Below are 11709 nucleotides of genomic sequence, written 5' to 3'. Positions count from 1 at the left end.
TGGCCCATCGTCTTCCCCGGTTAAAAAACAGTAAGATGGACGTTCAATGTGAAGCCAACGTAAATGTGGTAGGAGACAAACCCCGGGTTTTTTTGTTAACGGATGGCACAGTCGATCAGCAAGACAACACATAATACATTCTCTCTCCAGTGTGCTCCAATTACGATTACAATCATCGCAATGCAGTCGCATAATGGTGCATTTGCAACTCGGCAGGAGTATATGTGAGGGGTGGGGTGCTCTCGAATCCAGCACTTTCAGATCATTCCCAGCGTTTCCCTGCGGTGACGCGGGTGGCCAGGATCTCGTGGGTCTCTGGGACCGGGAGAAATTCCCCCTGCGAACAGGCCGTGGCGGCAGGACCGCTCTTGAGCTCACCGTCCTGGCAAACCGATCAGTCGGATTGACAAGACCACCACGTGGGAAAGGCCACAACCCCACCGACGTCCCCAACTTCACGGCTCCGAATTCAATTAAGATTAAAAAAAAAGTAACTGCGCACGATAATAATGCGACAAAACGCTGTGCATTGCATTATTTAATGCGGCACAAAAAAGTGGAGTATATTACAATCGCCGTACAGCAACAATAACTGTAAAATGACAGTGCAACGTAGCGGTGTTGAAAACAAGCGGCATGTAATACATTATGACAAGATGAAGTGCTATACAGTCCTGGCACCAATATTGCATGCTGTCGACATATCTGGTAACCGGTGTCACTTGCCGGTAGGGCTGCTGGCTTTGCGCTGTAGCATTCACGTAGATATTTCTAAATTGTATCATAGTGCATTAACCCTGATTCAAGCAGCTTCAAAAGCCATAATTCCGACCCCTTTTGGCAAGAGGTGACGGACTAATTTCTGGAATAAGGGCTGAACGAGCCTCACTCAGCATTTAACTGCCTCCCATTACTTGTGGAGTCCATTCAGCTCTGTTTGTATCCCACATGCTGGAACGGTGTTAAGCAGTGGTTCTTAACCTTTTACTGCAGCCTTACACCCCTTTGGTTCTCAATTGTAAATGTGTTTTTATATATATGTTAATAAATACATAGGTTTGATGAAACAAAGTAGTTGTACTTATGTGCCCATGCTTACTTTGTGCTTTCGATGATTTACCTTCTAAAAAAAAATCTAGCCATGTCTCGCACCACCAGAATAGGCATCTCGTACACCCCAGGTTAAGAACCACTGAGCTAAAGTGGATGGATGGGAATATCGCGGAGCTGTGGAACACTGTGGAATGTCCCCACTATTCGCAGTCCATGTTTCAGTGTGTGGAACTGTTGAAATTTAAAAGGTCGTGGGTGTATCCACAACAATGAACCTGGGATGGGTCGAGGATGGAAGCTCCATTCCATACTATTCATGAGTGGTCATGCACGATTATTACGAAAAGCATGCACGAAATCCCCCACATTATCATCTTGCCGAAAACCCTCTCGGAAATAGGGCCATAAAGAATACATCCAATGCTGTCAGTCGCATATAAACATGTTTTTGTTTTGACTTAAAGCTTTCGTGACTGCAGGCATTCATATTCTTTGTGTCTTTCGGTAAAGTCACATAGATAGGTTCAAAGAAAAGAACAAAAAGTTACATTTCTATCGCAACAAAAGTGGTCATCATCATTTCCTGATGACGACCACTTGTGTTGCGATCGAAACGTCGTAGTTTTTGTTTGTTTGTTATCGAGGCTGATCACTGGAGCCTTAAGTTGGGCTTTCCAAGAACACAGTTGAGCATAATGGTTAGTGATGAGTCTCCTGCTGCTTTATCACAGGGGTCAGATGGAACTAAGAGTGTCCGGGTACAAACCAGACAATTACACACGAATCAATATACAGTTTGTATTGCACGCAATATGTCAATAGATCAAGAATGCTCAAAGCTTACCCTGGCAATCTTTAAGGCCTCCTTTGATATTGTTCTACCCCAAGGCAGGTATGGGGGTGTTGATTACACAGGAACTTCCTGATATGGTGTTTAGGTTGGTCACGTGACCAGGAAGTGACGATTTAACATTCTCTAAGCCATGAGGCAGGGTGTCAGCCATTACACAGAGTACAAAATGGAGGCACATATAGCGTCTCAATGAAGATAGGTGCATCTGTTTATTGTGAGACTTTAAGAAGCATTGTCTGTAAGGTCGTTTATGTTCTTATAATACTGGGAATGCTGTTATAATGTTAGGATTGCCGTTATAATGCTGTAAATGCCTTTATAATGCTGCTACATTTTTATGATGAATATGAGGCCTAGTTAACAACGAAGCCTGCCGCTTGCATTATTGCAACTGTTACTTGTAATTGAATAAGTCGAGTCAGACTTGTACTCGTGTAACTTTAATGCGATCTTAAGAGCTAGGATGAAGAAGTATCTCATCCACAGTTCAGTGTTATGTGCAGCGCTGTACATTTAGGCTGCAGTATGGTGATTACACGATGTGACTTTATTTAACACAGTTTATTCTCTTGTGTAGCTATTTAGTGTTAATGTAGATGCCTGGTCCATCCAGGACCTACTGTTGAGTTTCATGATATCTAAGACAATGGTATGATGCTGCAGTGTTTATTGTATTAACAGATGCTGTATTTTGTGCTGTGTTTTTCCATCAGTTTTACCTCGTTCTATTCATTAAATACGTCAGAGTCGGATGTTCACCCTGGCTCTGAAAGTTTATTGAATGTGAGGTTAACTACTCGGATAGTGAGACAGATATCACATGACACGGCCGCCAAAATGCAGGTATACCCTGTCTAAATAAAGAATGAACAACACCTCCTTAAGCAACATCAATCTGGCGACCCAGGAATAGCAAATCGCATCCTAGAAGGCCTGAATGAATCCTGAACAGCATGCTGGTAGTAGCAAGCTTAGAAATGAACTTGTCAAGATCTATCGGGAAGAAATGGACGACATTCATCCCAAGCAGTGTGACCGCAAATCTGACCAATGTTGCTAAAGCGAAGATAAAACCTAGTTGGAGGCGTCAATCAAACAGATTTAACATAAACACGGGCGGATCTCCTCAGCTCGACCAATAGAAATGCACAGATATCAACGAGCACAGTATATTCCATTGGCATCGCTCACATGATACCATCACATTTGAGTACAAAAATGTGAATGCATGAGTAACTTTTTAATTTATGTATTTATTCGTTGTTGGGGGGGGGGTATCATAATTACAGACAAGAATGTCGCTGACTTTTATGAAGCTTGCGGGATGCGATGCAAAACAACATCAAACAACCGATCGTTCCCATTCACAGCGTGCACAGTCCTGGCTCGTGCATAATGGGCACTGAAGCCAAATCGCTGTTATTTTAATGTTTACACGGCAGTGACAGCGGTGGCAGTGAAGACACATAACACGACACAAACTAAGTGAACGTTTCATATTCTTGGTTCTTTCGGTAAAGTCACGTTGAAGGGAAACAATAAAATAATAAAATATTTATAAAACAATAAAATTCTCACGACGTTTCGACTGCAACACAATCAGTCATCATCAGGTGTGAAAACCAACGGAAAGAACATTTGAAAGAAGTGGCGGTTTGTATTTATTTATTTTTTAAACGTTAGCACCACGGATAGCGATTTGACAGTTTGTTTAGATGGACGAGTCCATCTATGTTCGGAAAAGAGGAGGGGGGAGACGAAAAATTAATGTATGCTGTCTGAAAGCCACCGTAAGTGTGAACAATCAATTAAGACGCAAAATGGTTTATCAAATCCTTCCAATGATTGCTAAGCCAGAATCCATCTTCTCGGTTGAAATTGTCTCTGTGTTTGTATATGTGAATAGCCTCATGAACGAATCTCTCATGGTAGCCAGATGGCTTGCAAAGAACCTCTGTCTTGGAAAAGTCAATTTTATATATATTATTTTATTGTTTCCCTTCAACGTGACTTTACCGAAAGAACCAAGAATATGAATCACTGCAGTCACGAAAGCTTTAAATCAAAATGTAAAGTGAACGTTTGTTTCCCCATCATCTCGGATTGCCAGTTTAACGCGTAGTAGCCGTAGGATTTCGCGACCAACATCCATAATAGAGGTTTTTTTGGGTTATATCTCGTGAATATAAATGCGTTGTGAAACCCGCCACCACTCGACACAGCCAGTTAGTAAGGTTTGTCACGTAAACCAAACATGCCAATTAGTTACTCGTTCAGCACACTTGCTGTGTCGGGTGGTGGCGGGTTTCACGACGCATTTATATTCACGTGAGCTTAGATTAACCATGCTGCTGCTCCATGTGACGTGTAAATGTAAGTGGTGTTATTTACTTTTGCCCAGCATGTATATTAACGACCCAACCCAGTCTACCTCCTGTTTTGCAAGAACCAAACCCAAGGCTTTTGAAACCTCATACCTCCATAATTATTGACATATGTTGCATTTGCTAACATTGTCTCTTCAAATGTAATCAGGTAATCTGCAGGGCGATACAAATGGCCTGTGATCCCCTATTAGTCGACCCCTAACATGTTTTTTGTCCTTTGCATGTTCATTTCTGTTTTAAATAAACCAAAACATTACAATTTAGTAGAATTAAATTCGGGTCACAATACATCTGGACCACCTTGTACTGAATTGCAATGGATCTGTTGTTGACCCACCTCCTCCCTGTAGTAACACAAGGCACTGCGTATTAGATTTCAATCATGGCTACTGAGCACAGTAGGCCCTAATGCCCAAAACGTTTAGCCGTCAGCAACAAACGGCACAATTAAATTAGGAATACAAAATCGAGTAACGCGTTTTTTTTTTAAAGCAAGCAAGGTTTGTAAGAGCTCGGGTAAAGGGCATGATCGGAGGGAAAGGCTCCAAGGTGGAGCAGTGCGAGAGAAGAAGCAGAGAGAAGACTGCTGTGTACTCTTTGGTTCTTTCGGTAAAGTCACGTAGGTGAAAAACAATATATAAGATCAAAAATACAAAATTGAAATACGTGACTTTACCGCAAGAACCAAAGAGTATGGATCCTTGTAGTCACGAAAACTTCAAATCTAGAAAGGACTCCTGTGACCGGCAGTGTGGGGGTGGTTGAACACAGTGTGGTGGGCGTGGTGGTAGAACACAGTGTGGTGGTGGTGGGAGAACAGTGTGGTGGTGGTGGTGTTGGTGGTGGTAGAACACAGTGTGGTGGTGGTGTTGGTGGTGGTTGAACACAGTGTGGTGGTGGTGGTGTTGGTGGTGGTAGAACACAGTGTGGTGGTGGTGGGAGAACACAGTGTGGTGGGCGTGGTGGTAGAACACAGTGTGGTGGTGGTGGGAGAACAGTGTGGTGGTGGTGGTGTTGGTGGTGGTAGAACACAGTGTGGTGGGCGTGGTGGTAGAACACAGTGTGGTGTTGGTGGTGGTTGAACACAGTGTGGTGGTGGTGGGAGAACAGTGTGGTGGTGGTGTTGGTGGTGGTTGAACACAGTGTGGTGGTGGTGGGAGAACAGTGTGGTGGTGGTGTTGGTGGTGGTAGAACACAGTGTGGTGTTGGTGGTGGTTGAACACAGTGTGGTGGTGGTGGGAGAACAGTGTGGTGGTGGTGGTGTTGGTGGTGGTAGAACACAGTGTGGTGGGCGTGGTGGTAGAACACAGTGTGGTGGTGGTGGTGTTGGTGGTGGTAGAACACAGTGTGGTGGTGGGCGTGGTGTTGGTGGTGGTTGAACACAGTGTGGTGGTGGTGGTGGTGGTGGTGTTGGTGGTGGTTGAACACAGTGTGGTGGGCGTGGTGTTGGTGGTGGTTGAACACAGTGTGGTGGTGGTGGTGGTGGTGTTGGTGGTGGTTGAACACAGTGTGGTGGTGGTGGTGTTGGTGGTGGTTGAACACAGTGTGGTGGGCGTGGTGGTAGAACACAGTGTGGTGGTGGTGGTGTTGGTGGTGGTTGAACACAATGTGGTGGGCGTGGTGGTAGAACACAGTGTGGTGGTGGTGGGAGAACAGTGTGGTGGTGGTGTTGGTGGTGGTTGAACACAGTGTGGTGGTGGTGGGAGAACAGTGTGGTGGTGGTGGTGTTGGTGGTGGTAGAACACAGTGTGGTGGTGGTGGTGTTGGTGGTGGTTGAACACAGTGTGGTGGTGGTGGTGTTGGTGGTGGTTGAACACAGTGTGGTGGTGGTGGTGTTGGTGGTGGTAGAACACAGTGTGGTGGTGGTGGTGGTGTTGGTGGTGGTTGAACACAGTGTGGTGGTGGTGGTGTTGGTGGTGGTTGAACACAGTGTGGTGGTGGTGGTGTTGGTGGTGGTAGAACACAGTGTGGTGGTGGTGGTGGTGTTGGTGGTGGTTGAACACAGTGTGGTGGTGGTGGTGTTGGTGGTGGTTGAACACAGTGTGGTGGTGGTGGTGTTGGTGGTGGTAGAACACAGTGTGGTGGTGGTGGTGGTGTTGGTGGTGGTTGAACACAGTGTGGTGGTGGTGGTGTTGGTGGTGGTAGAACACAGTGTGGTGGGCGTGGTGGTAGAACACAGTGTGGTGGTGGTGGGAGAACAGTGTGGTGGTGGTGTTGGTGGTGGTTGAACACAGTGTGGTGGTGGTGGTGTTGGTGGTGGTTGAACACAGTGTGGTGGTGGTGGTGTTGGTGGTGGTTGAACACAGTGTGGTGGGCGTGGTGGTAGAACACAGTGTGGTGGTGGTGGTGTTGGTGGTGGTAGAACACAGTGTGGTGGTGGTGGTGTTGGTGGTGGTTGAACACAGTGTGGTGGTGGTGGTGGTAGAACACAGTGTGGTGGTGGTGGTGTTGGTGGTGGTTGAACACAGTGTGGTGGGCGTGGTGGTAGAACACAGTGTGGTGGTGGTGGTGTTGGTGGTGGTTGAACACAGTGTGGTGGGCGTGGTGGTAGAACACAGTGTGGTGGTGGTGGTGTTGGTGGTGGTTGAACACAGTGTGGTGGGCGTGGTGGTAGAACACAGTGTGGTGGTGGTGGTGTTGGTGGTGGTAGAACACAGTGTGGTGGTGGTGGTGTTGGTGGTGGTTGAACACAGTGTGGTGGGCGTGGTGGTAGAACACAGTGTGGTGGTGGTGGTGGTGGTGTTGGTGGTGGTTGAACACAGTGTGGTGGTGGTGGTGGTGTTGGTGGTGGTTGAACACAGTGTGGTGGTGGTGGTGTTGGTGGTGGTTGAACACAGTGTGGTGGTGGTGGTGTTGGTGGTGGTTGAACACAGTGTGGTGGTGGTGGTGTTGGTGGTGGTAGAACACAGTGTGGCGGTGGTGGTTGAACACAGTGTGGTGGTGGTAGAACACAGTGTGGCGGTGGTGGTGGTGGTTGAACACAGTGTGGTGGATGTCTGGTCGATGCCATGGGTGGAGGGATTATAGCGTTCACGGGAACCAGTAACCATGGTGGTTGTGATTAGCAGCTGAGGACCGAAATTCACGCATTTCTTTGGTCTATTAGATGAACACATCACACTTTAACCTACACGCTGTCAATGGCGACATGCAAATGCTACTTGATTGTGGCACGGCTGAGGTTGTGCATTCACGGTTATTCAGAGAAATCTGGCGGGCATAAAGAAAATACACCGTCTAGAAAGGCAATCCATGGAAAAGTTCTCCATGTGTGGCTGTCTACTTAGAGACAAAAAAAATGGTCCAAAGACCCCTAAAACTCCATACGACATTACTACATTATGTTCATTTCCTTAGCAGATGTTAATTGAAGTGAAATGTGCTTTCTTCTTCTTCTTCTTCTTGTTACCGAGAAATTTTCTTCGAAAGTTGAATTGAACACTGAGCGCCCGGTGCTTCTACGGTGAACGCATTTCCCTCATTCGCGGACGTCGCTGCGGCCGGCAAAAGGAACCAGATGTGTGTCCTGCAGCTTTGTAATCCACCCTGCGCGGCCATCCTTCACCGCACGCACCTCCGCTTGGCACGGCGGGCTGCGCACGGTGCGAAAGAAGTCCGGCGGACGTCGGCGTCAAGTGCCTTGCCTGGCGGCGCCTTCATCGTCGAGAGGACGGCATTTGAGATGAACTCTGAGGTGGCGTGGCGTATCTTGTGATTTGTTTTCTCATCGACGGACGATCGATTAATTATGAATGGTCGGCCTCCTACTCGCCACCGCCGAGTCAGTTTGTGGCGGTCGCTTTCTCTGCGGTGGTCCAGCAATGCTTGAGGGAGAGTGCGCCATTTGTTATGGATTAGGAATGAAATGATGTGACATGCTTCGAACACTGTTGCTACGTGTGTTACGGCCATAGCTTGAAGGCAATGTGTGTGCGTGTGTGTGTGTTTTTTTTTTACCTCAAACTGTATTTTAAAATAATTCTCCCCGCATAATTACTTACGCATGGGTCTCCATCGCAAAAGGGAAAATGAGTATTGTTATTGATGCTCTTTCATTCGGTTATACAAGGAACGCTGCTTTTTAAAATACACACGTACAACTGTGATCCTTTGACAGTGATAGCAGATGAGACTCACTGAGAATGAGCCTAATTTCACTGAGACACAGAATAGGAACATCTCTGCATCGGGAGAACATCCGCAAGTCAGATGAGTCATATTGACCGTAAACAAAAGGTAGTTTGGGTCGGACGCATCGCTAGAAGGCATGATCGTATCGTTTGTGGCCAAAACTTCTTCTTCTTCTTCTTGGTATACGGCGGATGTAAATGCAGAGCAACAACTTACAATTTCACATTCAGGTGGCCGAGACTGACGCCAAGTCCAAAGCAAAGGAGCGACCTTGCCCTGAGGGGACGTCAAACCCGGAGATGGAACGATGAGAGAGACCGGCTGGTGGTTGGATTGCTTCATCACGTGAGCATGAGGGGCAACAACAGCTGGGAGAAGTCTTCATTCAGCAGTGGATAGGATCATGGCTGGTGATGAACATGTCAAAGTACTACTTAGTTTGTCATCGTTGTTTACGCGTGGGGCCACTTGGACTGTGTATTGGGTCCCTGGGACGTGAATAGGCATTCCAAAATTAAGATGTAGCAAAATGTAAACTATTAAGTTCTGCTAATTTGAAACGTAGGCGAGTTTGCGTTACTTCGGGAGGTGTGGTTTTGGAGCGTGCTGACGCATAGATATCAACTGAATTTTCCATGTGTCAGTTACAGAGCTTCTGTGATTCCCTTGTACAGAGACGAGCAACAGCTTAATTGGACTAAATATTGATAATGAAATATTTCATTAGACCTCCTTTGCCAGTACCATAATATAATAATCGGGGTTTTCCCCTTTTTTCTGGCAACAAAACTGAAACCTTTTATAAGGATTCATGTTACTGACGCCAAAAGGCGTCACACAACTGTGTCACACAACTGTGTGACGCCTTTTGGCGTCTTCTGGTCGAGCACCAATTGGGTCGAGGCTCAAAAGAAAGCCGTCCCTTGGTGTGGACCAATCAGTTTCAAGGACAATGCATATATTATCATAGTATGTTTTTGTTTGCATTTTGACTGCAGGTATTGTGGTTAATGCAGCAACATGAATCCTTGTAAAAAAAGGTTTCAGTTTTGTTGCCAGAAAAAAGGGGAAAAACCCTATTATTATAATGAAATATTTATTATGCTATCATATTACCATTAGATAGTAGCATATGTTTATACTGTACTGTACTTCAATATTTAATGCAAGTCAGTTCCAGCATGTAGTATGTATGAGGTAAATCTTGCCTAAACCACAATGCAAATTGTAATTAACTGATATGTCATTTTTGTCACTAAAGTCCAAGTCAATTGCGGTGTGGCTTTCGCAAACTGTACTCGGGTAAACCTGATGAGGTCAAAGGTGACCGGATGTTGGAGGGATTATGGGTTATAAATCTAATCACACCCAGAGGATGGGCTGGTTCCAGTTTATTAATATATACACATGATAGTTTACAAAACTAATCACACATCCATGGGATGGGCTTGTGCCAGCCTATTTATATATATAAGAACAATGTAGTACTGCTTAATAGTTATCATATTGTGGGCGAAACCAACATCACCCAACCTTCACAGTGTTTGAAGTGCGTAATTTTATAGATACGTGGAGGCAGGTGATGAGGTCAGAGCCAATGTTACCAACTTAGGCGTGCCACAGTTGTGAATGACATGATGCTTCCTGTTTAAAGTTGGTGAAGAACTCTAGGATAGGGAATTGCGTTCATTGAGTGGGTTAAATATTAAAAAAAACATCCCAAAGTGCTTTACAGTGCTAATGAGAAGAACAAAACACCGTGTGACAACGAATGTACAATTTGGAGATGGTAAACACGTGAGAGAGAGAGCAATTAATTTAGGGAAACATTTAGGAATGGGACCTCAAAGACCCTGCTATTATCCACTGCCCTCATCTCTTCCTAATGCACAAAATTGTGGTCAAATTAAAACTCGTGTACAACTGCGACTATAAACAACGAACCTTGACAATAAAACTTTGCATTGCCCAAAATATAAATTTGAAGGCCTTGGGTGTATCTGCAATTCACCAACTCTCAAGCATTGTAATTGCACGACTAATTAAGTTGAAACTGAATCTGTCATAGTTGCTCTATATAGGCTGTGCTAAAATAAATAAAATGATATGTTCCTTACCAAACATCACAGTGGTCTAAGCTTAATCATGTGAGTAGGACTGGCCTATTTTGACGTCATTGGATTTGTAAAAACAAGAGTGGTTCTGCCACTATCTAAGCTAAAGGGCAAAATACACGTCAAGGTCCTTGTGTTTCCTGTCTTACTCTATAGAGCAGAGGACTACATGTCACGTTCACCACTGAGGACATAACTACATTCATATCTTCGAAGGACTTTGGTCAACTATTCACATGATCCATAAACAAAAATGCACGTGTCATTTCTTCATTTACGGATCCAGCGTGCATCCTCGCTGGGAGACATTTCTCCACTGGTAGTCCTGAACGTGACTCTACGTGGAGTTACCCGAACGCAGGATAATCAAGTGGGCAGCTACACTCTTCCCAAACGGATTAACAAATGCTCCTTAAAAGTTGTTCGTGCTGCAACAAGTTGTGCCATTTGGAATTAAATTACACGATCTGCACGTAGCATACGAGAATGGTATCCGCACAGCTTTACGATATCCCTGCCTAGAATGGCACCCAGGGCTGACAGGTGAGCAGAGCTGCATACAGACTTCAATCGGTAAGGGAGTGAACAATGAAACATAGGAGCAGGAGCAGCAGCAGCAGCACAGCACCAATGAGGAAGGCTTGCAATTGCTTAACCTTGCCCGGGGGCTGGCGTGCCATCAAGACCAGTGCCGGGGTGACGCTTGCAAAATGAGACAAGAGCAAATAGACTCTGGAGTCAAACAGGAGCCTTTCCAGTCACACGCGCTGGCATCTCCCGGAATGTGACGGAAGGAGGCGTCGTGTCACGTGGAGGCATTCGATTTGATGGGGCAGCGCGCGGCGCGGGGAGGCTGTTGTTTTAACTTGGTCACACCACGGGCGCCCGCTTCGACCGCCGCCGCTGTCGCTGATAGAGGCGGTGGGCTGCGGAGCGTTGGGCAGGAATCCGCTGGGTTTCACGCCACCCACACCACCTCCACCTATTCATTTTTCTGGCGTCTTTATCTCGGAGGATGCCTGTGAAAACAAACGTAGGATTGGGATGATATTTCCGAAAAAAAAGGGTCTTACAGTTTGCTTTAATCACGGTCACCCTGTTTTGTTATGATATCCTGTTTTTCCTGATTTTTCCATTAAAGAAAATACACACGCCACTATTTAACATCTTG

At 45.7% G+C, this 11709-nt stretch overlaps 1 protein-coding gene across 5 annotated transcripts in view; it reads right to left on the bottom strand.

Annotated features, from left to right (window-relative positions):
- Positions 1–525: 525 nt before the first annotated feature.
- The window catches only part of LOC116946538 (uncharacterized), a 183336-nt gene continuing 172152 nt past the window's right edge, over positions 526–11709 (bottom strand). For all 5 annotated transcript variants that reach the window (XM_076070115.1, XM_076070113.1, XM_076070114.1 and 2 more), the window contains one exon: positions 526–11557. In XM_076070115.1, the coding sequence (XP_075926230.1) occupies positions 5001–7409 (2409 nt within the window). In that variant the 5' untranslated portion in view covers positions 7410–11557 and the 3' untranslated portion in view covers positions 526–5000. The remainder of the gene's footprint in view (positions 11558–11709) is intronic.

The sequence above is a fragment of the Petromyzon marinus genome, chromosome 27 (assembly GCF_048934315.1).
Source record: "Petromyzon marinus isolate PM22_M1 ecotype Great Lakes invasive population chromosome 27, UKy_Petmar_22M1.pri1.0, whole genome shotgun sequence".
Lineage (NCBI taxonomy): Eukaryota > Metazoa > Chordata > Hyperoartia > Petromyzontiformes > Petromyzontidae > Petromyzon > Petromyzon marinus.
The sequence above is the reverse complement of the archived record's forward strand: the minus strand, read 5'-3'. Positions and strand labels throughout refer to the sequence as shown.